This window comes from Pleurodeles waltl, chromosome 6 (assembly GCF_031143425.1).
Source record: "Pleurodeles waltl isolate 20211129_DDA chromosome 6, aPleWal1.hap1.20221129, whole genome shotgun sequence".
Taxonomy (NCBI): Eukaryota; Metazoa; Chordata; class Amphibia; order Caudata; family Salamandridae; genus Pleurodeles; species Pleurodeles waltl.
In genome coordinates this window covers 137,869,001-137,892,389 of record NC_090445.1, presented here as the reverse complement: position 1 = coordinate 137,892,389, position 23,389 = coordinate 137,869,001, and the positions used below count along the sequence as shown (strand labels likewise).

The window sequence follows — 23,389 nt, the reverse complement described above, 5'->3', positions numbered from 1 at the left end:
GGCATTTCTGCCCTTTCTATTGGCGCAGGGCAGCGCAGTAAGGCACTTGATGCTCATGCGCCACGTATATGAGGCGCTCAGTGTTAATGGCTGATTCACAAAGATTTTTCTGTGACTGGCTCATATAGTACTCTTGAATTCCATGAGTAAGTCAAGAGTACTACGAGTTCTCTTGTCCCTGATTTTTGGAATAAAGGAGAGGCAGTACTAGAGTAGTCAAAGCAAAATCTATGTTGATTGAGTAGCTGATGCTTAGCACATTATTCCTTCTTTGTGTGCTTTCGACTAGGAGCTCAGCCTGGAGAACAGCCCTGACTGGCTGCGGCGCGCGCACGGTTCTGGCCACCTGCGCGCGCGGCATCTCTCAGGCCGCTGGCGCCCTGCGCGCGGGATAGTTTTTCACAACTAGCCTATATCTCGTTACCGGCGAGGCCGAGAGCAGCTACGGTTACTCGTGTGACAGGGACGGCTGCCAAGGAGCCCAGGTCACTGCAGCAGCAGCCCTGTGCGTAGTGACACTAAACTGGAGAGTGACAGGCAGAGTGGGGTAGCATCAATGAGCCAATTTTATGGCATGGTAGAAGTTCCAAAAATGTAATCTGTTCCACTTCAGAATTTAGTCACAGGTCCAACAGGAGGTTGCAAAATCTCCAGGTCAGGTTGGTACTACGCAGTACTGTAAACATCATAGGGGTTAAAGAACTACCCTGCGCAAGCGCACTCGTTTTATCTAACTCGAAAGGATGAATCAATTCAATAGGTTCAAATATCTAACCTGTAAATTCAACAGAGTTTTTAAGCAGCTCGGTCATGAGCCCGCCGAGCTACCTTACTCATTAGCTATGGTAAGGCTCTCTCAACGCCCCCCACCCCTTCCCCATCTTCCATTCACCTATGGTGCCCCTGTCGGTCCCTGTATGGCAAAGGTTGGTTAGAAGTTAGATTGTGCCCGCTGGAGGGGGAGCAAAGACGTGTGTTTGTGAGGGAGAAGTGAGGACGGGGGTGGTTTCACTCTATGAGCACTGGTCTCACGGTGGGTCGCTGGCGGTTGTTGCTTCCTTTGCCTTTGTCCGGCGCTCTGTGACGGATGCAAGCTGCAGCCTCCAGAGGAGGAAAGAAAGTGGGGGCCGGGACAGGGAGGAAGGAAAGAAAACACACCGGCTGCTGCAGGCCCTGCCACACCTCCGAGCCGCTCGCTCACCTCACGACTCTGGTGGAAGAATGTGAATATAGCGCCGTTAAGGCAGACTGTGAGCGCTAGACGGTGAAGCACTCTGCAAACGTTCAGTAGGCAGTGCGGGAGGTGGGGGGGAGTGCGGCAGGCCCTGCAGGCCCTGCAGGCCCTGCCACACCTCCGAGCCGCTCGCTCACGACTCTGGTGGAAGAATGTGAATATAGCGCCGTTAAGGCAGACTGTGAGCGCTAGACGGTGAAGCACTCTGCAAACGTTCAGTAGGCAGTGCGGGAGGTGGGGGACAGTGCGGCTTCCCCTGCAAGTCTCTCCCCACACAATGTAAACGTTCAACTTTTATGTAGCGCTTAATATGTTTAGTTCACCAAGCAGTTCTCGTACTGGTAGTTAATAAACAGAGGCTCGCATCGCAGGCCCTGCAGCGCATGCCACTACTGTCCCGTACTGCAAACTGCGCTATAGGCTAAAAACGCCAACGCGGCTGTAGGGATTACACTTGGCATGGGGCAGCTTGGCAGATAAGCAGCTTAAGTATTTCCATTACAGGTTAACTTTTGGCACAGTGGCACGTTTGTTATCACTAGCGGCACACTGATGCCTTGGTGTTATTAGTGTTGACACAGTGGCACTACAGCACTTCAAGAAACTAACTGTTACATCAGTGTTATAAGTGCTGACACAGTGGCACTTCAAAGGAGAACCCATCGCATTGGTGTTATACGCGTGACACATTGGCACTAAAGTGCTTAAAGGAAGAAACTGGTACATGTGTGGTATAAGTGTAGACAGAGTGACACTGTAGTGCTTCAAGGCAGGAACTATTGCAGTGGCAATATTAGTGCTGACACAGTGTCTCCAGAGCACTTCCTTCATTATGTAGATGTATTATATGTCAGTCGCACTTATATAACAATTCATTCCCCTGACAAGGTGCCAAAGTACATTCTATAGTCAAGTCAAGCGGCTAGTTCTTTGCTTGACCACACACTGGGGTTGTTTTGCAGCAGTCCTTCTGTTGACCCACAATGAGTACCAGAGGATCACATAAAACAGTCATCCTCACTGTGCCACTGGATTCAAGCTAGCCTGGCTGGAGAGGGGTGATACCCCAAGACCGGTGCCAGGATGCTTGTTTCCGGTCCAGGGAAGACCTGGCCTGGCAGTTCGGGTTGAACTGTTCCCATGGGGAGCAGGGTCAAGGCTGATTTCGATATGGCTTAGTCCAAACTGGGGTGGCATGGTGAACTAAAACATGATGGACTTAACCCAGTTCTGTGACTGGGCTTGAATGTTTGACAATGTTCAGCATTCCGTTCATTATATTTTTGTGTTGTTTTGTACTATCATTTAATGACAGTTATGCTGCAGCTTCCCCTCTAAGTGTTTTGTGCTATCACTTTCTGTCTGTCATGCTGTTGCTTTATCTCTGAGTGATTTGTACTATCACCTACTGTCACGTATGCTGCAGCTTCATCTCTAAGTGTTTTGTACTATCACCTACTGCCGGGCAGGCTGCAGCTTCATCTCTGACTGTTTTGTACTATTACCTGCTGCAGGACACGCTGCAGAACCACCTTGAAGGTGTTTTGTACTGTCACCTCCTGTAAGGTATGCTGCAGCTCCATCTCTGAGTGCTTTGTACTGTCACCTACTGTCAGGTTTCCTGCAGCTTCATCTCTGAGTGTTTTGTACTATCACCTACTGCTGGGCAGGCTGCAGCTTCATCTCTGACTGTGTTGTACTATTACCTGCTGCAGGACACGCTGCAGAACCACCTTGAAGGTGTTTTGTACTGTCACCTTCTGTAAGGTATGCTGCAGCTCCATCTCTGAGTGCTCTGTACTGTCACCTACAGTCAGGTTTCCTGCAGCTTCATCTCTGAGTGTTTTGTACTATCACCTACTGCCGGGCAGGTTGCAGCTTCATCTCTGAGTGTTTTGTACTATTACATGCTGCCGGGCAAGCTGCAGAACCACCTCAAAGGTGTTTTGTACTGTCACCTCCTGTAAGGTATGCTGCAGCTCCATCTCTGAGTGCTTTGTACTGTCACCTACTGTCAGGTTTCCTGCAGCTTCATCTCTGTGTGTTTTGTACTGTTACCTCATGTTGGGTATGCTGCAGCTTCATCTATGAGTGTTTTGTACTATCACCTTCCCTCTGGCACACTGCACCTTTGTCTCTGAGTGTCCTGTACTATCTCCTACTGCCGGGCATGCTGCAGCTTCATCCCTGAGTGTTTTGTACTATCGCCTACTACAGAGCATGCTGCAGCTTCATCTCTGAGTGTTTTCATACTATCACCTCCTGTCAGGTATGCTGCAGCTTCATCTTTGAGTTTTTTGTGCTATCACCTCCTGTCAGGTATGCTGCAGCTTCATCTCTGAGTGTTTCATACTGTTATCTCCTGTCGGGTATGTTGCTGCTTCATCTCGGAGTGTTTTGTACTATCACTTCTTGTCTGGAATGCTGCAGCTTCATCTATGAGTGTTTTGTACCATTCCCTGCTGCAGAGTATGCTGCAGCTTCATCTCTGAGGGTTTTTCATGATTACCTCCTGTCAGGTATGCTGCAGCTTCATCTCTAAGTGTTTTTATACTATCACCTTCTACCAGTTATGCAGCAGATTCATTTCTGAGTGTTTTGTACTGTTACCTCATGTCGGGTATGCTGCAGCTTCATCTCTGAGTGTTCTGTACTATCACCTGTTGCAGAGAATGCTGCAGCTGCATCTCTGAGTGTTTCATACTGTCATCCACTGTCAGGTATGCTGCAGCTTCACCTCTGAGTGTTTTGTACTATTACATACTGTCAGGTATGCTGCAGCTTCATCTATGAGTGTTTCATACTGTCATCCTCTGTCAGGTATGCTGCAGCTTCCTCTCTGAGTGTTTTGTACTGTCAGTTCTTATCTGGCATGCTGCAGCTTCACCTGGGAGGGTTTTTTACTGTCATCCTCTGTCAGGTCTGCTGCAGCTTCATCTCTGAGTGTTTGGTACTATTACCTGCTGCATGGCACGCTGCATCTTCCTGTCTAAGTGTTTCATACTGTCAACCTTTGTCAGGTATACTGCATATTCATCTCTGAGTGGCTCGTGCTGTCATCCTCTTTCAGGTCTGCTGCAGCTTCATCTCTGAGTGTTTTGTACTATTACCTGTTGCAGGGTATGCTCCAGCGTCATCTCTGAGTGTTTTGTACTATCACCTACTACTGAGCATGCTACAGCGTCATCTCTGAGTGTTTTGTACTATTACCTGTTGCAGGGTATGCTCCAGCTTCATCTCTGAGTGTTTTGTACTATCACCTACTACCGAGCATGCTACAGCTTCATCTCTGAGTGTTTCGTACTATCACCTCCTGTCAGGTATGCTGCAGCTTCATCTCTCAGTGTTTTGTAATATCACCTCCTGCCGGATATGCTGCAGCGTAATCTCTGAGTGTTTTGTACGATCACCTCCTGTCGGGTATGTTGCTGCATCATCTCTCAGTGTTTTGTAATATCACCTCCTGTCGGGTATGCTGCAGCTTCCTCTCTAAGTGTTTCATACTGCCAACCTTAGTCAGGTATGCTGCAGCTTCATCTCTGTGTGTTTTTGTAGTATCACCTCCTGTCAGGTATGCTCCAGCTTCATCTCTGAGTGTTTTGTACTATCACCTGTTGCAGGGTATGCTCCAGCTTCTTCTCTGAGTGGTTTGTACTATCACTTCCTGCCGGGTATGCAGCAGCTTCATCTCTGAGTGTTTTGTACTATCACCTTGTGTCGGGTACGCTGCAGCTTCATCTCTCAGTGTTTTGTAATATCACCTCCTGCCAGGTACGCTGCAGCTTCATCTCTAAGTGTTTGGTACTATCACCTCCTGTCAGGTATAATGGAGCTTCATCTCTGAGTGTTTTGACCTTTTACCTACTGGCAGATATTCTACAGCTTCATATCTAAGTGTTTCATACGGTTATCTCCTGTTGGGTATGTTGCTGCTTCATCTATGAGTGTTTGGTACTATCAGATATTATCTGACATGCTGCAGCTTCATCTCTGAGTGTTTTGTACTATCACTTCGTGTCTGACATGCTGTTGCTTTATCTCTGAGTGATTTGTACTATCACCTATTGTCAGGTATGCTACAGCTTCATATCTAAGTGTTCCATACTGTTATCTCCTATTGGGTATGTTGCTGCTTCATCTCTAAGTGTTTTCTACTATCACTTCCGGTCTGACATGCTGTTGCTTTATCTCTGAGTGATTTGTGCTATCACTTATTGTCAGGTATGCTGCAGCTCCATCTTTGAGTGTTTTGTACTGTCACCTCCTGTTAGGTGTGCTGCTGCTTCATCTTTGGGTGTTTTGTGCTGGCATGTCATCTCTAGATTTATCACTGTATTTTGGATATTTTCCACTCTTACTTGCTTGTAGATAGTCTGCAGATTTTTGGTCATTTCAGTTTTATCCAGAAGCATTCAGGAATGTGCAACTATGCAATGTCACTTCAATCTTTCGATGAAATTGTCACATAATTTTGCACATTTTATGCAAATTAATGGAAGTAAACACAAGCTCAGATGTGACTTAGGGCCTATTTAGAACTCGGCAGATGGGTTACTCCATCACAACGTGATGGATATTCTGTCTACCGAAATCTAAATCCAATAGAATATAATGTGAATTAGATTTAGGCGGACGGGATACCTATCACCGTTGTGACGGAGTAACCCGTCCGTCGAGTTTTAAATCAGGCCCTTATTCATGTATTTCCTGAAGTAAAATATTCCAACTTGTAGATAAAATCCTTTTGAATTACAAAACCTTTTTCCATGAGTGAGGATGTTTTACTTTGTAAGCTTGTAAGTAAGGCACATTTAATGTTAGATTATGACACAGTTTCTCACAGAAAGTGCTTTATGAATCAGGGCTGCATATTCAGGAGTAATTCCCATCTACGACAAAAGCATCTACTCATGGAAAGTGCTTTGTAAATCAGACCCTTCATGAATTAGGGGCACATCTGGGTATGAACAAACGTACAGCTGTTTATGATCACATGCTTTATAGTGAACTTTTTCACTTTTTGTTTTTCTTGATAAAATGGATGATTGTAGTAATATAAATATAGTAAAACTGCATATTTAATTTAGAAAAACAAGCCGAAACAAGATTTTGATTCATTGTAATTCATCCCCTTGAATATTGCCAGTTGGTAAGTTAAAAAATATTTTAGGTTAATTAAAACTAATTTTCCCCTACTTTCAAATTAACCCAACTTGTCTTGAATATTTATAATAAATCACTGTTCTGCAAATGTCTCAAAAATGAAGAATCGAAAACAGAGGTGCTTAATACTTCTTTATTCATGTGTACACAAGTGACAGAAGCTTTTGGGATCCCATACCTAGTTCTACCTTTATCCTAATAAAAAGGGCAATTCTTCATTGAAAATGCATAAAGGTGTTCCGGTCTAAGGACGGGAGTGGAACCTCAAAGTGATGCCAGGATTGTGCAAACACATTTCACACTGCGTGACACAGTTCCTTTCATGAATAGGGAAAGCAAATCAATCACTATAGCATGATCTCAGATTCTGGAACTCAGCATAAAAAAAAACAGATAGGATTTTTCATTGGGGTAATATTGCTCAAAGAGAGCATGCTTCCGTCATACAGATGTGCCAATGAGGACTGGAAGGGATATCTCCACAGTGTGGCACATGTATTGAAAGATGAATGTCCCTGTCAGTGGCAGGTCCTCATTCTAACTTTTCACAGTTTACAGTGGGCTCAATTCACAAATAAAGGCAAACATTAATCCCTTAGACATTTCAAGTACATTTCTGACTTTTTTAAGAATTACAGAAGGTGTACATGGTATTGTCACAGGGTTCCAGGAATACTAACATAAAAGTGTTTAAACGTTAAATTTATTTTCAGGTACCTGGTGTAAATGTGTGCATGAGTAAATGTAATGAAAAAGTGTTCTTGCAACAGTATTCTTGCTCCACGACAATTAATCATTTCTCCCATGGATGAAACCACTTTCGCTATATCCCCTTTAATTGTTCCCCTTCTCTGTTTGGACCTTTCATATGGACTTCTGCTACCCTTGACAAGAGTATAACTGATCTTTTTATCTAGGGTGCTCATTATAAGAGCACCAGTCATTCCAATCTGGTTTGTATTGAGAGTTACCCACCCCATCTGGAATACAAGTCCCACGGGGACACTTGATGTTTGGGTGTAAAATCAGGAGAAGAATCACTATGGGAATTAGGTGCAGTATTTCTTATTCTCCTGGTAATTCACCATTTCTCAAGGGACCCAGAGGTACATTTTGTGATCCAGTAGCATGATCGCACATCCTGACTTACTGACGATACCCCTATCTGTATCTCTGTGAGGGAGGGAATATCAGGCCAATTTAGAGCCCCCTTGCGATGGGCCCTTCAGAAGGGCCTCCAGGTCAAGTAGTCGTCCCAGACAATACAAAACTGGCCATAGTTTACCACCTCTAACTTGACACAATCCAGCCAATCAAAAATGTGTCTTCTTTTGCCCAACTATCATTACCTTGGTATGGCAAGAAAAAGCACAAATTGCATTGTATATATTTTAGTATTCGATGTGCACTGCAGCCCTGTGGTACTATGGTAGCAAATTATGACTTGGTCTGTATATAGTTGACCATTTATTTGCATCCTACATTTTAACATGAGAAAAATGCAGACCTTACAAGGTCTGCCATCAAACCACTGATGTATAAACTGAGCAATTGCAATTGCTAGCACTCATCCTTCTTCAACTTACTGTTCATGGAGGCCCGATCTCGATTTTGACTAATCACGTAATGAGCTAACGTGTAACCATCTGATTCTACATAGATCAGCAGTAATCTGAATTAGACAGACTGGAGCTCAGGTTCTCCAAAATAGCATCTTGATTCTGAGATTGTGTCTCCTGAGCTCATTGAAGTCTGTTGAGTAGTGAACAAATCAACCATGTTGTAGGGGAGATCCAAAGGACAACGATGAGCCTGTGTCATTGATATTCCTTGCCTAAATCTGGTATGAATCACTAGAAGGCCATGTGTCCCTAAGGAGCTCCGAGCATTAATCAAAGAAACAGCTTTGCACTTGGACAAAGCATTGATAAATTCCTATAGCTACCAACCTTTCATTTTCAACCTTTCTCAGAGACTGGGACTAGACATAATCATCAGCAAAGACTATAAATTGTAAAACTGCTCAGGATTTCGAAAAACATACTCTCAAAACCGGAAGCTGTTTGTGCAGAAAAGGCTCTTAAAGCCTCATTCGATTGCGTGCATTATTTTTGTATGTCTTGCATCACATGGTAACAATCGATTCATTGTGTGGGGCCACACTCTGAAATTTAATGAAACTTTTGAAAGGTTGGTAAAAATTCAGGCTATCGACAGTGTGAGTTATCAACCTTTCATGTCAATTACCCCGCTGTGTTAGAGACAAGTCTTGGTGGATACTGAATACCCTGTCACCATGTGAACTGAGCATAACCTTTTGGTTACGAATGATCGCTTTTCAACCATCAATCCCCACAGTCTGGCTTACTTAAATTATGCTGTTTTTTTTTTTTTTTTTTTTTTTTTTTTTACAAGGAGATTTTGTTGAAGGTTCTTCAAGGTCGGTAAGTACACGACTTCAAATTGTCATCCCCACCATAACTCCACCAACACACTGCTCATGACCTCTCAAATGAGTCTGACATAATTGATGACATCACAAAGGACCTCATTAGTGATCAATAACATCTGCTCCAGAGTGCTCCCCTCCCCCGAGCGGAATTCGAGTCTCCCTCTTACTCATTAGTTAGGCACGTGCAAAGCTTTTTACGCAGGCGACGTTTCTGATTTTAGTAATTTGTGAAGCTTGCAAAGTTTTACGATTTAAGTTTGCTTTTGCAAAGGCCGTCTATACATTGCAAGACAATTTTCACCGCACTGCGAGGTAATGTTTACTATAATTAAAAAATAGCAAATGTATATAGCATTTTCTCTGCAGGTTTTTCATATGGAAATTTTTTTGGCGAAAATGCACAACTTTCGCGCAAAGTGCCGAAGGCTAAAACTTTGCAACTGAGTTGCTTTCCTTAGACCTTAGTACTTGCTAGGAATGCTAACCACTTCTCCTCTCTCACCGGATTCCAGGATGTAGGGCCGGACCTGGGAACACTGGCTCCAGGACAAGCTATTTTAATTTCCAAAAAAAGCCTTCCTTTCACATGTGCAGCTCGCTTACCACACTTCCATATCAGCTCATTCCTACTCTCTGCCAAACGCTTTGGGCCCAGAAAAGTCTCTGTGCGGCTTAAAGGCTGAAAGTAAATAATTGAAGTGACTCTTGCAGCAACGAGGATTATCCCAGGCATGCCACACTGCCTGGACTCATGGGGAGCATTACTGGCTTACTGACTCCCCGATATCTACCCCTAACTACACATGTCTTTCTTCGCATGTCCTGAAATGTGCCGACACTGATGAAATTGGCACTGAATCTTCAAATAAATGGTTGAAATTGTTGGCGGCAATTTTATAGGTGTTTTATATAGGGCTTAAGATGCCTAAAGCGCTTAAATCTCCTAAATTCCAAAACTTTTCTTTTGCATACTAAAAATTTTTATGATGACCACATAAGAAAAATTACTTTCAAGGTCAACCAAATGCTAATGAACATGTGTACTACGGTTACACTACAGTCACACTGCAGGATTAACCTGTAGAAAGATTGTACAGGAAAACTTCCAAACGAGAACTGTGCTGTGCTCACTTTGTTACCACATTTTCTCTTTTAAAGCTGTGGTGCCTTTACAAATCATTCTCCAATTATAGCACTCTGACGCACTTACTTTGGCTTTTATGCGCTATAAAACCTATATAAATACATAAATAGAATGGTGCAAGGCGGGTAAGTGCACACTGGCTTTACGGCGGATTTACCATGTGCACGGAATCACTGTAGGACTTTCTTTCTGAAAACAATTACCTCGTAAGCAGAATCTCTTCGCCGCTCATTAACCACGAAACGAAGTTTCACGGAGTGATTTTCAAAGGCAGGGACAGTCAGCCAGGAGGACTCAATCGGGTTCAGATTTCGTAGATTTTACATCTTCCTAACCGGAAGATGCGTCAAACTTGCACCATCCTTTGGACCTACCGGCCAGTGTGAAATGCCGTGTATGTAACGCTTCGAAACAGCAGAAGTGCGTCACAAAACGCTAGATAAACACCTGATTTAATGATATACCTTTATGATAAATTAGCACAATTTAGTCTATACTTTAAAACAGAGCGCTGCTAACTTTTTGAATGTTCTTCTCACCACTATGTTACTCACAGCACGAGCAGGTCACAGATGAAGTTTATTCATTTGAGCAGCATCCCGCATCTGCACACGTAGAGAGAGCCCCCTCTTCACTATACAGACCCCCCTATAGAGAGTTATGGTGAGATAGCGGAAGGGTAAACGTTGTGACAATAATAAGAAACGCATAGGGCAGTTCATATGTACATGCATGTAGAATGCACGTGCGTAAGAATTACATGTAAAGGTCGAAGGGGAAGTTAAACCATCAGTAAACCGCCACCTTGGAGCGATAGCTCTGCTGTCATACGATTTTGCCCTTACAATCAGCTCAAGCAGTAAAAACGACGGGGCTTGCCAGCGTCATATACAGACCCGTTCACAATGAGGGCTGGGGCCGTATACAAGAATGTAGGTTTTGCTCTGCAGGCCCTTTGACGCCCTTTAAAGACCGCAACGGTGGCCGGTAGTGCTGAGTGGTTTTTTTTTTGTAAGCAGGTGAAATCTCTCAAATGTCACGATTTTCGCATTCTCAATTTTCTGCCATTGCAGTGCGAAATTTCCTGGGATTCATTTCGCGTGATTTTCACTGGTGGAACGGTGAAGCAGCGACTGAAAGACTGTTTCTCCTCGAACGAGATGCTTGCCTGTAGATATCGAGCATGACATTACAGCCAACTTCACAATGGGGGCTGGGGCCGTATACAAGAATGTAGGTTTTGCTCTTCAGGCCCTTTGGCGCCCATTAAAGACCGCGACGGTGGCCGGTAGTGCTGAGTGGGTTTTTTTGTAAGCAGGTGAAATCTCTCAAATGTCACGATTTTCGCGTTCTCAATTTTCTGACATTGTAGTGCGAAATTTCCTGGGATTAATTTCGCGTGATTTTCACTGGTGGAACGGTGAAGCAGAGACTGAAAGATTGTTTCTCCTTGAACGAGATGCTTGCCTGTAGATATCGAGCATGACATTTAAACAAGTGTGTCCTGGCGTTCAACTTCCTTCGTGAGATATACAGCGTGGATTTCACAACCTTTCGCATATAATTTGCAAAACAGCACAACAAAATTCACTCAAACCTGGTGGTGGTGGGAGGTTACATTATGTTTTTTTTTTTTGTTTAAATGCGGATTGTCATTTCGCACAAGCTACCTAGTTCTCTTTGTAGTCCAGCAGGATGAGGTACAGACCCTCAGACCTCGTTCATCTTCCATCTCAATACTAAGATTGGAATCAGCAAATCATTTCTTGAAGAACTTTCCATCCGTGACATCATTTTGTAAATTTCTCTCTGAGGCACCGCAAACAGGAGACGGCAGGCACATTTGCACGCGATGGCTTCGGTGCTGCAGTCTCAGCTCCTTCCTGACACTCGGTATGACATTGTGCTGCTCGATACAAGTCGTCGCCAGGGACGTAGTCGCCAATAGTGCAGCAGGTGCAGTGGCACCGAGGACCAGACACCGATTTCACCCCGAATATAGCTATATTTTACCATTCAAACGACAGACAAGGGGGTTATACCCCTTGGTTGCACCAGGGCCCAGGGCAGTGCCTAATTTGTAAATAAAAAGGTGCCGGTGCCCAAAGCCCCCCATTTAAACACGCGGCTGCTGCAATTCAATGTGTGAACGGGAATACTGAGGCGGCGTAATCGTGAAGCCATCTCTGGCCTCTTCAATCCATAAAAAGCCACTCCCTGCCCCTTCAGCTCACTCTTGCAGCTTTCTACTTTCTCCCTTTGTGACGTTATTTCCGCTCATCCGTCTTTCCCATATGTGTCTTTTGCTCGCAGCAAATGCTTGAGGCAGAAGAATAAGCCCCTACCCTCAAAAATAAGTGCAGGTGCTCAGCTCCGGAAACAACAAGCACAAATTAAGCACTGGCCCAGGGCACCATTGTCACACCACTGTTCGTAGCCGTTTTTCTATTGTAATTATGGTCGTTTTTTCCGCTTGGTAAGAATCACGTGGCTGTAATGTTGTTCACTGAGTCCTATATCCCGCTGCAGAGCAATAACCATGACTGGACTACAGCGCTGTGAAGCCCTAGATGTCGTAGATGGGCTGTCTCCCCGGGTCTCTCATTCCAGCCTCCTGCGGTGCAGGGTCTCTGTCTCTTCTAATGCACTGTCACCCCCAGTCTCTCATTCCAGCCTCATTCAGTGCAGGGTCTCTGTCTCTTCTAATGCACTGTCACCCCCGGGTCTCTCATTCCAGCCACATGCAGTGCAAGGTCTCTGTCTCTTCTAATGTAATGTGGCCCCGGGTCTCTGACCCCGGCAGTGCAGGGTCTCTATCTCTTCTAATGCACTGTCACCCCCGGGTCTCTCATTCCAGCCTCCTGCAGTGCAAGGTCTCTGACTCTTCTAATGCACTGTCACCCAAGGGTCTCTCATTCCAGCCTCCTGCAGTGCAGGGTCTCTGTCTCTTCTAATGCACTGTCACCCCTGGGTCTATGAACACAACTCTCTGCTGTGCAGGGACCCTGTCTCTTCTAATGCACTGTCACCCTCGGGTCTCTGACCTCAGCCCCCTGCAGTGCAGGGTCTCTGTCTCTTCTAATGCACTGTCACCCCCGGGTCTCTCATTGCCAGCCTCCTGCAGTGCAAGGTCCCTGTCTCTTCTAATGTAATGTGACCCCGGGTCTCTGACCCCGGCAGTGCAGGGTCTCTGCCTCTTCTAATGCACTGTCACCACCGGGTCTCTCATTCCAGCCTCCTTCAGTGCAGGGTCTCTGTCTCTTCCAATGACAGTCACCTCCCCCCGTCTCTCATTCCAGCCACATGCAGTGCAAGGTATCTGTCTCTTCTAATGCACTGTCACCCTCGGGTCTCTGACCTCAGCCCCCTGCAGTGCTGGGTCTCCGTCTCTTCTAATGCACTGTCACCCTCGGGTCTCTGACCTCAGCCCCCTGCAGTGCTGGGTCTCCGTCTCTTCTAATGCACTGTCACCCAAGGCTCTCTGACCCCGCCCCCCTGCAGTGCAGGGCTCCTGTCTCTTCTAATGCGAATGCACTCTCACCCAGGGTCTCTGATCCCAGACCCCTGCAGTGCAGGGTCTCTGTCTCTTCTAAGGCACTGTCACCCCTGGGTCTATGAACACAACTCTCTGCTGTGCAGGGACCCTGTCTGTTCTCATGCACTGGACCTGTCAGTTCCGACGCCCCCTTGTATAATCAGAGTACTGTGTAAACCCCCCCAGAAGGGGGTCTGTGCGCTCTACCTTGATTAATCCCATGGAGGTTGAACTATTACTTACTTGTATGAACAGGTCTATGCGCTGTTGATTGGAGAAAGGAGTTTCATTTCAGAAGCCCCTTTGATTTGGAGCTCTCAGCACTTTCTGTCAGGGAACTTCTCTTTCTATTCCAGACTATAAACAGCAAAGCAGCCCCGCGAGGCATCTCTGTCCTTGTTTCTGTACTGGTCTGCATTCCTTGTTAAACTCTTCTTCAGGTAAAATGGGAATAGTGCTACTGGCCGTAAAGCGCTTCAGCGCTTCGTCAGGGGTAGTGAGCGCTATATAAATCCAATTACAATTAACAAAGGGCAACGAAAAGAGATCATATTTTCATCTGTTCACATTTAATCGACACTAGTTCCCCGGCGCCTAGAAATTGCCGAGCTCACAGTGTGCGCTTCAAGGATAAAAGAACGTTACTTGTCTGACGCGTGCCCTTGCTTGTGAACTAATTGTGTCACATAATAGACATAGATAAAACAATTAAAAACATAAATACATAGTGGTGTGGGTAGCTGTGAGAGTTGAATAGGCTTTACAGAGCTTAGAAGCGTGACCTTCTGGGAACAAGCGCTTTATGAGTAACTCGGCAGGATGTTTGAGAATGGTAACCCTTCTAGCTGAGCTAACGGGGAGCGAAGGGATCTCGCCGAGCCCCCTCCTTCCCCTGAAACTACGTAGGAGGGGGCGGTTGTCCCTTACCTATGGGTGGCAGACACTCCAGACTGGTAGGAGGTGTGATGAGGGTCTTGCTCTTCAAATGCAGGAGGAAGAGGACGGAGAGCGGGTACCGCTAGCTCAGGAGAAGGAGAAACATCTGTCAGGAGAAGAAGGGGGTGCAGGCGGGGTACCGGGGATGCATGACAAGGTACAAAAGTGGTAGCAGTCCCATCCTTACTAGCCTGAGGGAAGCCGATGAAGAGGGGAGACATCTGTAGCTTGTAGAGCGCAAGACTGCGATGTCCGGCGGGGGGGAGTGGACGTCGTACCTGGCAAAAGCGAGGAGGTTCGGGGATGGGCCCCCCTAAAGGGGTGGCAGAGACGTGGAGGGTGGCATCTCTAGCTAACAAGAACTAGTGGTCCAGAGGTTGGGCGGAGGGCGCGTCAGCTGGGAGTGGAAAGAGACAACACTTCCTCATCTGAGGGTAGCAACATCTGGTTCGTGGGATGGGAACCCCTGGCGGGGTGACAGAAGAGGGGGGGGGGTTGTCTCTAGGTCTCCTACGAGGTTGGAGGTGACCCTGCGGGGGGAGGAGGTGAAACGGGAGAATGCTCGTCACCCGCGGCTGAAAGTGTGGGGTGCGATCGGGAGCCGGGGACGGGCTGAGCTGCAGGCTCGGAAGATCCTTTACCGGGTAAGGAGGGGGCAGTATAGGTTCTGCTCCTTTATGTGGCTAAAGGGTATGAAAAGTGTGGGCCACAGGCACGGGGTCCCCTGCTATGTTTGGGTGTGTGCGAGGGATTAGTGTTACGCTCGCTTTCGTGAATGCCGCAAGCCCCGAAGACGCCCCCTCGCCCCCACCCCACCCTCTCACGACTCCATCACCTGTGGACTACGGGCTTGGATGACCCCTACTCCCCCCAACCACCCCACACACACACACGGAGAAAGGAAGGGGGGCACTCCCGCTGGGCTGGCGGCTCTGGGAGATGGAAAAGGATGCGCGCCCCATTACCCGCGAGCTGCGGGAGCGGAAGGTGATAATGGGGTACCGGTTCCTTCCTCCGGCCAGCAGTTTTGAGGGATAAGATAGTGTGGGGAGTCCCCCTCACCTGTAAGCTGCAGGTATTACGCCCCCCCTACCAGGTGGGATGGCACAAGAGAGGTGCGGTGACAATACCCGTGGGCTCCAGATTCAGGGATGTAGTGGAGGGAGGGGGGTTTGTTGTCCCATGCAGGCGTACCGCAGTCTCTAGGCACTCCTTATATTGGTGGGGGTAGAGGTGAGGGCTAAAGTACTTATGGCCTTCTGACATCTAAATTACCCTAGTAAGAAGGGGAACAGTGAGGATACGGGTTCCTTACCTGTGGCCTTCTGACCTCTAAGTGTCCTTAGAAGGTAGGGGGGCAGTGGTGGTACGGGTCCCCTACCTGTGTAACTATGAATACTCCCAAAGGTGGGGAGGGGGACTGTGGCACGGGGCCCTTAACTATGGCCTTCTGACCTCTTGAATACCTTAAGAAGGTAAGGAAGCGAAGTGGGGTACGGGTCCCTTACCTGCGGAACTATGAATACCCTTATAAGGTGGGGAGGAGGTGTGGGGTACGGGACCCTTAGCAGTGGATTTTGACCTCTGAATACCCTTATAAGGTGTTTGGGGGGCAGTGGGGTACGGGTCCCTTACCTGTGGTCTTCGGACCTGTCAGTACCCTTAGAATGTAGGGGGTTACTGGGTACGAGTCCCTTACCTGTGGCCTTTTAACCTCTGAATACTTCTGTAAGGTGTGTGTGTTGGGGGGAGGGGTTTGGGTACAGTTCTCTCACCTGTAGCCTTCTGACCTGTGAATACCCATAGAAGGCACGAGGGCGCAGTGGGGTACGGGTCCCTTACCTGTGGGCTCCAGGCTCTCCACTATAGCCTCCACCACGGACAGATCCATGCAGACCCCTTGGCCGTGCATCAGGGTGTGCAGGGGCCTCTCGGTGCCAGGCGGGGGGTAGCAGCGCAGGTTAGCCCCGCACCGAGGGGTGTAAACTCCGCAGGGGGCGCCCCGGCCGAGGGCGCAGGTGGCACAGCAGCCGCAGCCCGGCTCCTGCACCAGCTCCTCGCACCCCCCGGGGGGCTGGCAGCGGGACAGTCGTTCCTCCGTGCAGGGCGGGCAGTGGATGGCGTTGTCGGCTTGGCAGAGCCCCGCCGCGGCCAGGAGCAGCAGGGCGGCCAGCGAGCCCATGGCGACCGGGGTCCGAGCGGGCGTTGTAGAATGATAACGGACTTTGAGGGGAGATAAGTCCACGGGGCGAAGTGGAGAGAAACGGGTTTACGGTGTCCAAGAAGAAAGGAAAACTAAGGCACCAGAGGTTCAGCGGGGTCTAGTCCCGGGCACACAGGAGCCAAATGTGGGCACCGAGGGCACAGGGGACCTGAAGAGCCAGGCCCGGCTGACAGCTCTGGGACTTTATACCGAAGTCCGACCACTCCCCCTGCATCTCACATCAGCCAGGCGGCAGAGGGAAAGGTGGGGGCGAGGGGGGAGTGAGAGAAGGAGAGAGGCAGAGAAGGAGAGACGTGGGGACAGTGAGAGGGGAGGGAGGAGGAGTGAAGCAGGGACAGAGGGAGGCAAGGAAGGAGGTGAAGGGAGGATTGGAGGCCGAGAGATAAGGGGCAGTCAGGGAGGAACAATGGAGGCAGAGAGAGAGAGAAGCACAGAGAGAGAGCGCGCGCGAGAGCGAGAGAGAAGCAGAAAGTGAGGCAGAGAGACAGAGAAGCGGAGAGAGACGCAGAGAGAGACAGAGGAAGGAAGAGGGAGAAGCAGAGAGAGGGAGAGAGACAGAGAGCGAGAGAGAGAGATAAGCAGAGAGAGAGGCAGAGAGAGAGAGAAGCAGAGAGAGACGCAGAGAGAGACAGAGGCAGGGAGAGAGAGAAGCAGAGAAAGGGAGAGAGACAGAGACAGAGAGAGATAGAAGCAGCGAGAGAGAGAAGCAGAGAGAGAGAGAGAGAGAGAGAAGTAGAAAGAGAGAGAGAAAAAGCAAACAGAGAGAGAGAGAGAAGCAGAGTGAGAGAGGGAGATAGAAGCAGAGAGAGAGAGGTGCAGAGAGAGAAGCAGTGAGAGAGAGAGAGACAGAGGGGGCAGAGAGAGAAAGAGAGAGGCAAAGAGAGAGGGTGCGGCAGAGAGTGATAGAAGTAGAGAGAGAAGCAGAGAGAGAGAGTGCGGCAGAGAGAGAGAGAGAAGCAGAGAGAGAGAGGGAGATAGAAGCAGAGAGAGAGAGAGAAGCAGAGAGAGAGGCAGATGAGAGGGAGAATCAGAGAGAGATAGTGCGACAGAGAGAGATAGAAGTAGATAGAGAAGCAGAGAGAGAGTGTGGCAGAGAGAGAGAAGCAGAGAGAGAGGGACATAGAAGCAGAGAGAGAGAGAGAGAGAGAGAGAGAAGCACAGAGAGAGAAGCAGAGAGAGAGAAGCAGAGAGAGAAGCAATGAGAGAGAAGCAGAGAGAGATAGAGAGAGAGAGAGAGAAAGAGAAGCAGAGAGAGGGAGATAGAAGCAGACAGAGAGAGATAAGCAGAGAGAGAGAGAGAAGCGCGGAGAGAAGCACAGAGAGAGAAGCAGAGAGAGAGAAGAAGAGAGAAAGAGAGATAGACGCAGGGAGAGAAGCAGAGAGAGAGAGATAGAAGCATGGAGAGAGATAAGCAGAGAGAGAGAGAGGGGGGAGATAAAAGCAGATAGAGAGAGAGAAGCAGAGAGAGAAGCACAGAGAGAGAAGCAGGGAGAGAGAGAAGCAGAGAGAGAGAGAAGCAGACAGAGAGAAAAGCAGAGAGAGAGAGATAGAAGTATAGAGAGAAGCAGAGAGAGAGAGAGAGAAAGAAGCAGGGAGAGAAACACAGAGAGAGATGGAGATAGAAGCAGGGAGATAGAGAGAAGAAGAGAGAGTGAGGGAGAGAGAGAAGCAGGGAGAGAGAGAAGCACAGATAAACACAGGGAGAGAGAGCACCAAGAAAGAGAGAAGCAGAGAGATAGAGAAAGAGAGAAGCAGAGAGAGAGAGAAAAGCAGAGGGAGTGAGAAGCAGAGAGAGAGAAGTACTGATTGAGAGTGAAGCAGAAAGAGAGAGAAGCAGAGAGAGGGGGGGTAAAAGCAGACAGAGAGAGAGAAGCAGATAGAGAAGCACAAAGAGAGAGAAGCAGGGAGCGAGAGTAGCAGAGAGAGAGAAGCAGACAGAGAGAGAGAAGCAGAGAGAGAGAGATAGAAGTAGAGAGAGAAGCAGAGAGAGAGATAGAAGCAGGGAGAGAAACAGAGAGGGGTAGAGATAGAAGCAGGGAGAGAGAGAAACACAGAGAGAGAGCGAGAGAAGCAGGGAGAGAGATAAGCAGAGAAAGAGAGATGCACAGAGAAACAAAAAGAGAAGCACCAAGAAAGAGAGAAGCACAGAGATAGAGAAAGAGAGAAGCAGAGAGAGAGAAAAGCAGAGGGAATGAGAAGCAGAGAGAGAGACGTACTGACTGAGAGAGAAGCAGAAAGAGAGAGAAGCAGAGAGGGAGAGAGAGAGGGGGAGAGAAAGGCAGCCAGCGAGGTATATGAGGAGATAGCGAAGAAAGGAGAGAAGTGGATGAAGGGAGACAGGTAGGGAGGGACAGTGAGGGAAGGAGTAAGAGAGCAGAGAGAGAGGGTACAAGAGGGAGTTAGGAGCAGCGAGTTAGGGAGGAAGCGAAGTGAGAGGAGGGGGAGAGAATGAAGCTGATACGAAAGAGCATGGGGAGAAGAGTGTGGGGAAGGTAAGCTTGGAGGGAGGGAGATCTGGACAGTGAGGGGGAGAAGAAGGGATATGCGGTGAGGGGAGGGAGTTAGGGGTGGGCAGGAGGGCGTGAGGGAAGCTGGAGGCACCGATTAAGAGGCTGTAAAAGAAAAACATAGGAAGGAGAGAAGAAAGGAATGAGACAGAGAGCAAGGGGGTTCGGAATAACAAGGGAGAAGGAAGGCGAGAGGGAGTTAGGGACGGTGAGGCAGGGAGGAGAAATAGAGGGGAGCGGGAGGGACATTGAGGGAAGGTGGGAGACATGGCATGGGGAGACAAGCATGGAGGAACGAGTAAAGGATAATACGTTGGAGGCAAAAGGGAGAGAGGAAGGGTAGCTAGAGAGGGAGGTGGGAAAGAGGCAGAGAGGGAGTTAGAGACAGGTAAAGAGGTTGGAAGGGGGAAGGGTGAGGGGAAGAGGAAAGGGAGCCAAGCATGTAGGAAGGGAAATTGGCTCTGTAAGTGAGCAAGAGAGAGGCAAGCAGGGAAGGAGGGAGCTATGGGCTCGGAGGTTGTAAGAAGGAGAGTGAGGGACAGTGAGGGAGGCACGGAGGTAGGGAGGTAGAAGTTATGAACTGTGTGAAGTGCTTAATTTCTAATGCTGTTCTCCGGTGTTCGGTACCTGCACTTATTTCTAAACACTTGCACTTGTTAACGGGAGTACACCACATGGCGGCGCTCTCAAACAATTTTTTGAGCACAACAAAAGCGTTTTGTAATTCAATTTCTTTTTTAACATGATACAATTCGCACTTCGCAATTCGCACTTCAGGTCTTGCCTACAGCTTGGGGGGACCTGCAACAGTGAAAAATGCCACACTTAAGTTTAACTGTGATGGTTCTTAAGTGATGCTGGCTCTGCTATTCAGCAACAGTGGTAGGAGCTCTGGGTTGTGCCAGCTGCAATACCTTGGCCCCAGCACTTATATATATATTTTTAAAAAAATTAAGCATTAAGCCTGGGTGACTAGAACGGTGAGAGGCAGGGAGGGTTGGTGTTAGGGACAGATAGTGTTAAGGAGGGAGACAGAGAAGGAGACCAACAAGAAGAGAGGGAGTTTTGGAAGTAGGGAATTGCACGCGCCAGCGAAAAGACAGAGTCAGACATAAAAGTAGGATGTTAGGTACAGACAGAGAAAAAAGGGAGGAAGGAAGAGTGGAGGAGACAGAGAGGTAAAAAGGAAAGAGAGGTACGAGTAGCAAAAAGAAGGAAGAAGAGAAGCAGGGTAAAGGGCGTCACTTCTTGAGGGGAAGGAAAGACAGAAGTTAGATGGGGAAGGAGAGAAGGAATGAAGAAGAGGAAGCGAAGGAGGCAGGGAGCAAAGAGAGAGAAAGAAAAGAAGGAAGGAGGAAGTACAAAGGCAAGGAGAGTAGCAAAGAGTGAGGGGGGTCGAAAAAAGAGGTGAAAGGTTCTAATGGATACTCGAAGATTTCTTACCTCGTGAGACTTTCCAGGCACTAGCCGGGATCAGGAAAATTGAAATGGCTCTCAATGCCCAGCAGGTGCTGCCCTACCCAAATAGCCCCATCTCGATTACGGCTGCTCCTTCTGTCGTGATGTCTAGGAGCTGTAAAAGGCGCTACCCGGAGCTGAAACGGCAGGTGTGCTCTCCCTCGATTTTTCTACACTTCCATCGCCAGTGATTGTTCTTTAGACACCATTAGTGCGCATATTCTTGTTTCAGATTTCCTATTTCACCTCATCTGTTGCTGATGCTTCCATCCTCCTCCAGCAAGAGCTGGAATAGATGTCTACAAAGGACCGCACGGGTCCGTGGGGCTATCGTCCCTCAGGGCTCCGCTCCAGGTCTGGCTCTCGGTGTGATTCTGGGGAGAAGACTCCATGGTCGGGATATGCCTCTGGTAGCCAATTCAGCTCAATCTGTTGGATGGTTTTCTCCTGGGTGTCGCCACTTCGTGCGCAAAGGGCACTTGTCCTTGTCAGTGGCCCCCATTTCCTGACTCTGACCTTGGCGTCGGTCTCTAACTTGGCACCAGTGCCCAGCTGGGCATATGCAGGGCCACTGGAATAATTCAGTTCCTTGGCCGCAGCTTTTTTTCCGCACAATTATGAATTCGCCACAATTACATAATCTGCCGCATAATCTGCACATTTTAACAAAATTATTTGTTTCTAGCACAAACGGATCAAAAGTTAATAAAACGCGGTTGCGCACAGTGGACGGCCCTTTGCAGAGGTTAAATGTTCATCTTTCAGTTGTTTTTTCTCTGTTTAGTTGATAAAGGAGTACTAGTGAGGTGCAATCTTTGCCTAGACAGTATTACCATGTGTAGTTCTCTTCAGCCACCTTCCCCGAGAGCTGGAAACACGCGGAAGTCAACGCCCTCCTGAAGAAACCCACGGCTGACCCCAATGACCTGATGAACTTCCGCCCCATCTCTCTTCTCCCCTTCCCGGCCAAGGTCATTGAGAAGACCGTCAAGCAGCTGACCGATTTTCTTGAAGCTAACAACTCGCTCGACCCCTCCCAATCAGGATTTCGGGCCAACCACAGCACAGAAACCGTCCTCATTGCAGACACCGACAACATCAGAACTCTGATGGACAACGGAGAAACATCCGCCCTCATCCTCCTGGATCTCTCGGCTGCCTTCAACACCATGTGCCATCGCACCCTAATAACCCGCCTCCGCACCACTGGAATCCTAGGACAGGCCCTCGACTGGATCATCTCGTTCCTCTCCGACAGAACCCAGAGAGTCCACCTCCCTCCCTTCCGCTCAGAACCCACTGAGATCATCTGCGGCGTACCCTAAGGCTCCTCGCTCAGCCCAACCCTCTTCAATATCTACATGAGCCCCCTCGCCGCCATCGCACGCAAACACAACATCAACATCATCTCCTACGCTGACGACACCCAGCTGATACTCTCCCTCACCAAAGACCCAACCACCGCCAAATTCAACCTACAGGAAGGAATGGAAGACGTCGCGGAATGGATGAAGCTCAGCCGCTTAAAGCTGAACTCAGACAAGACAGAGGTCCTCATCCTCGGACAATCCCCTTCCGCCTGAGACGACTCTTGGTGGCCCACGTCTCTGGGCACCACACCATCCCCCGCGGATCACGCATGCAACCTCGGATTCATCCTGGACCCCCTCCTCACTATGACCAAGCAAGTCAACGCCGTCTTGTCATTATGCTTCAACACCCTACGCATGCTCTGAAAAATCTTCTGATGGATCCCCGCCGAAACCAGAAAGACAGTTACCCATGCCCTTGTCACAAGCCGTCTGGACTACGGAAACACCCTATACACAGGGACCACCGCAAAGCTTCAGAAACATCTACAACGCATACAGAACGCCTCCGCACGCCTCATCCTCAACATCCCTCGCCACAGCCACATATCCGCCCACCTAAAACACCTGCACTGGCTCCCCGTCAACAAGAGGATCACCTTCAGGCTCCTCACCCACGCACACAAAGAACTCCACAACATGGGCCCCGAATACCTCAACAGCCGGCTCTCATTCTACACGCCCACCCGTCAGCGTCGCTCAGCCAGCCTCGCCCTCGCCACCGTCCCACGTATCCGCAGAACCACCGCAGGAGGAAGATCATTCACCTACCTGGCAGCCAAAGCATGGAACTCCCTCCCCACACACCTAAGAACTACCCTGGACCATTTCGCCTTCAGGAAGCGCCTCAAGACATGGCTTTTCGAGCAGCAGTAACACCCCCCCCCCCCCAGTGCCTTGAGACCCTCTCGGGTGAGTAGCGCGCTCTATAAATGCATTGATTGATTGATTGATTGATTGTGTAAACATTGTAAAATAATGAAGTAATAATTTTTTTTTAAATGTACAGCATTATACCGAATAATTTCCCCTTTCCTGCTGCATAATTTAGTTTATCCTGCTGTATGATTTGGTGCTCCTCTGCTGCATTATTTCCAGTGTCCCTGGGCATAGGCACTGTGCCAGTGACCTTGCTCAATTCTTCCCCTGTGGCTGGTGCTGCCCAATGCTTATTCTAGAGCCTGGCATTGATCCCCACTCAAGTGGCAGAGCTCACCCAGGCTTTGCTGGCAGTTTTTCACCTTCTTTCAGTCCCTCTACTGTGCCTATGAGTTCCAGGGTGCCTTCAGTCCTTCCAAGAGGGTTGCTCCTACCCTGATGTGCCTTAGTCTCACTGATCTTGGCGATGTTGTTTCAACATTGATAG

General features: G+C 48.4%; 1 protein-coding gene across 1 annotated transcript in view; it reads right to left on the bottom strand.

Annotated features, from left to right (window-relative positions):
- Positions 1-16,846, bottom strand: part of IGFBP4 (insulin like growth factor binding protein 4) — a 177,444-nt gene extending 160,598 nt beyond the window's left edge. Inside the window, exon 1 of the mRNA XM_069237599.1 lies at positions 16,307-16,846. Within this exon, the coding sequence (XP_069093700.1) occupies positions 16,307-16,646 (340 nt within the window). The 5' untranslated portion in view covers positions 16,647-16,846. The remainder of the gene's footprint in view (positions 1-16,306) is intronic.
- Between the last annotated feature and the right edge of the window lie 6,543 nt (positions 16,847-23,389).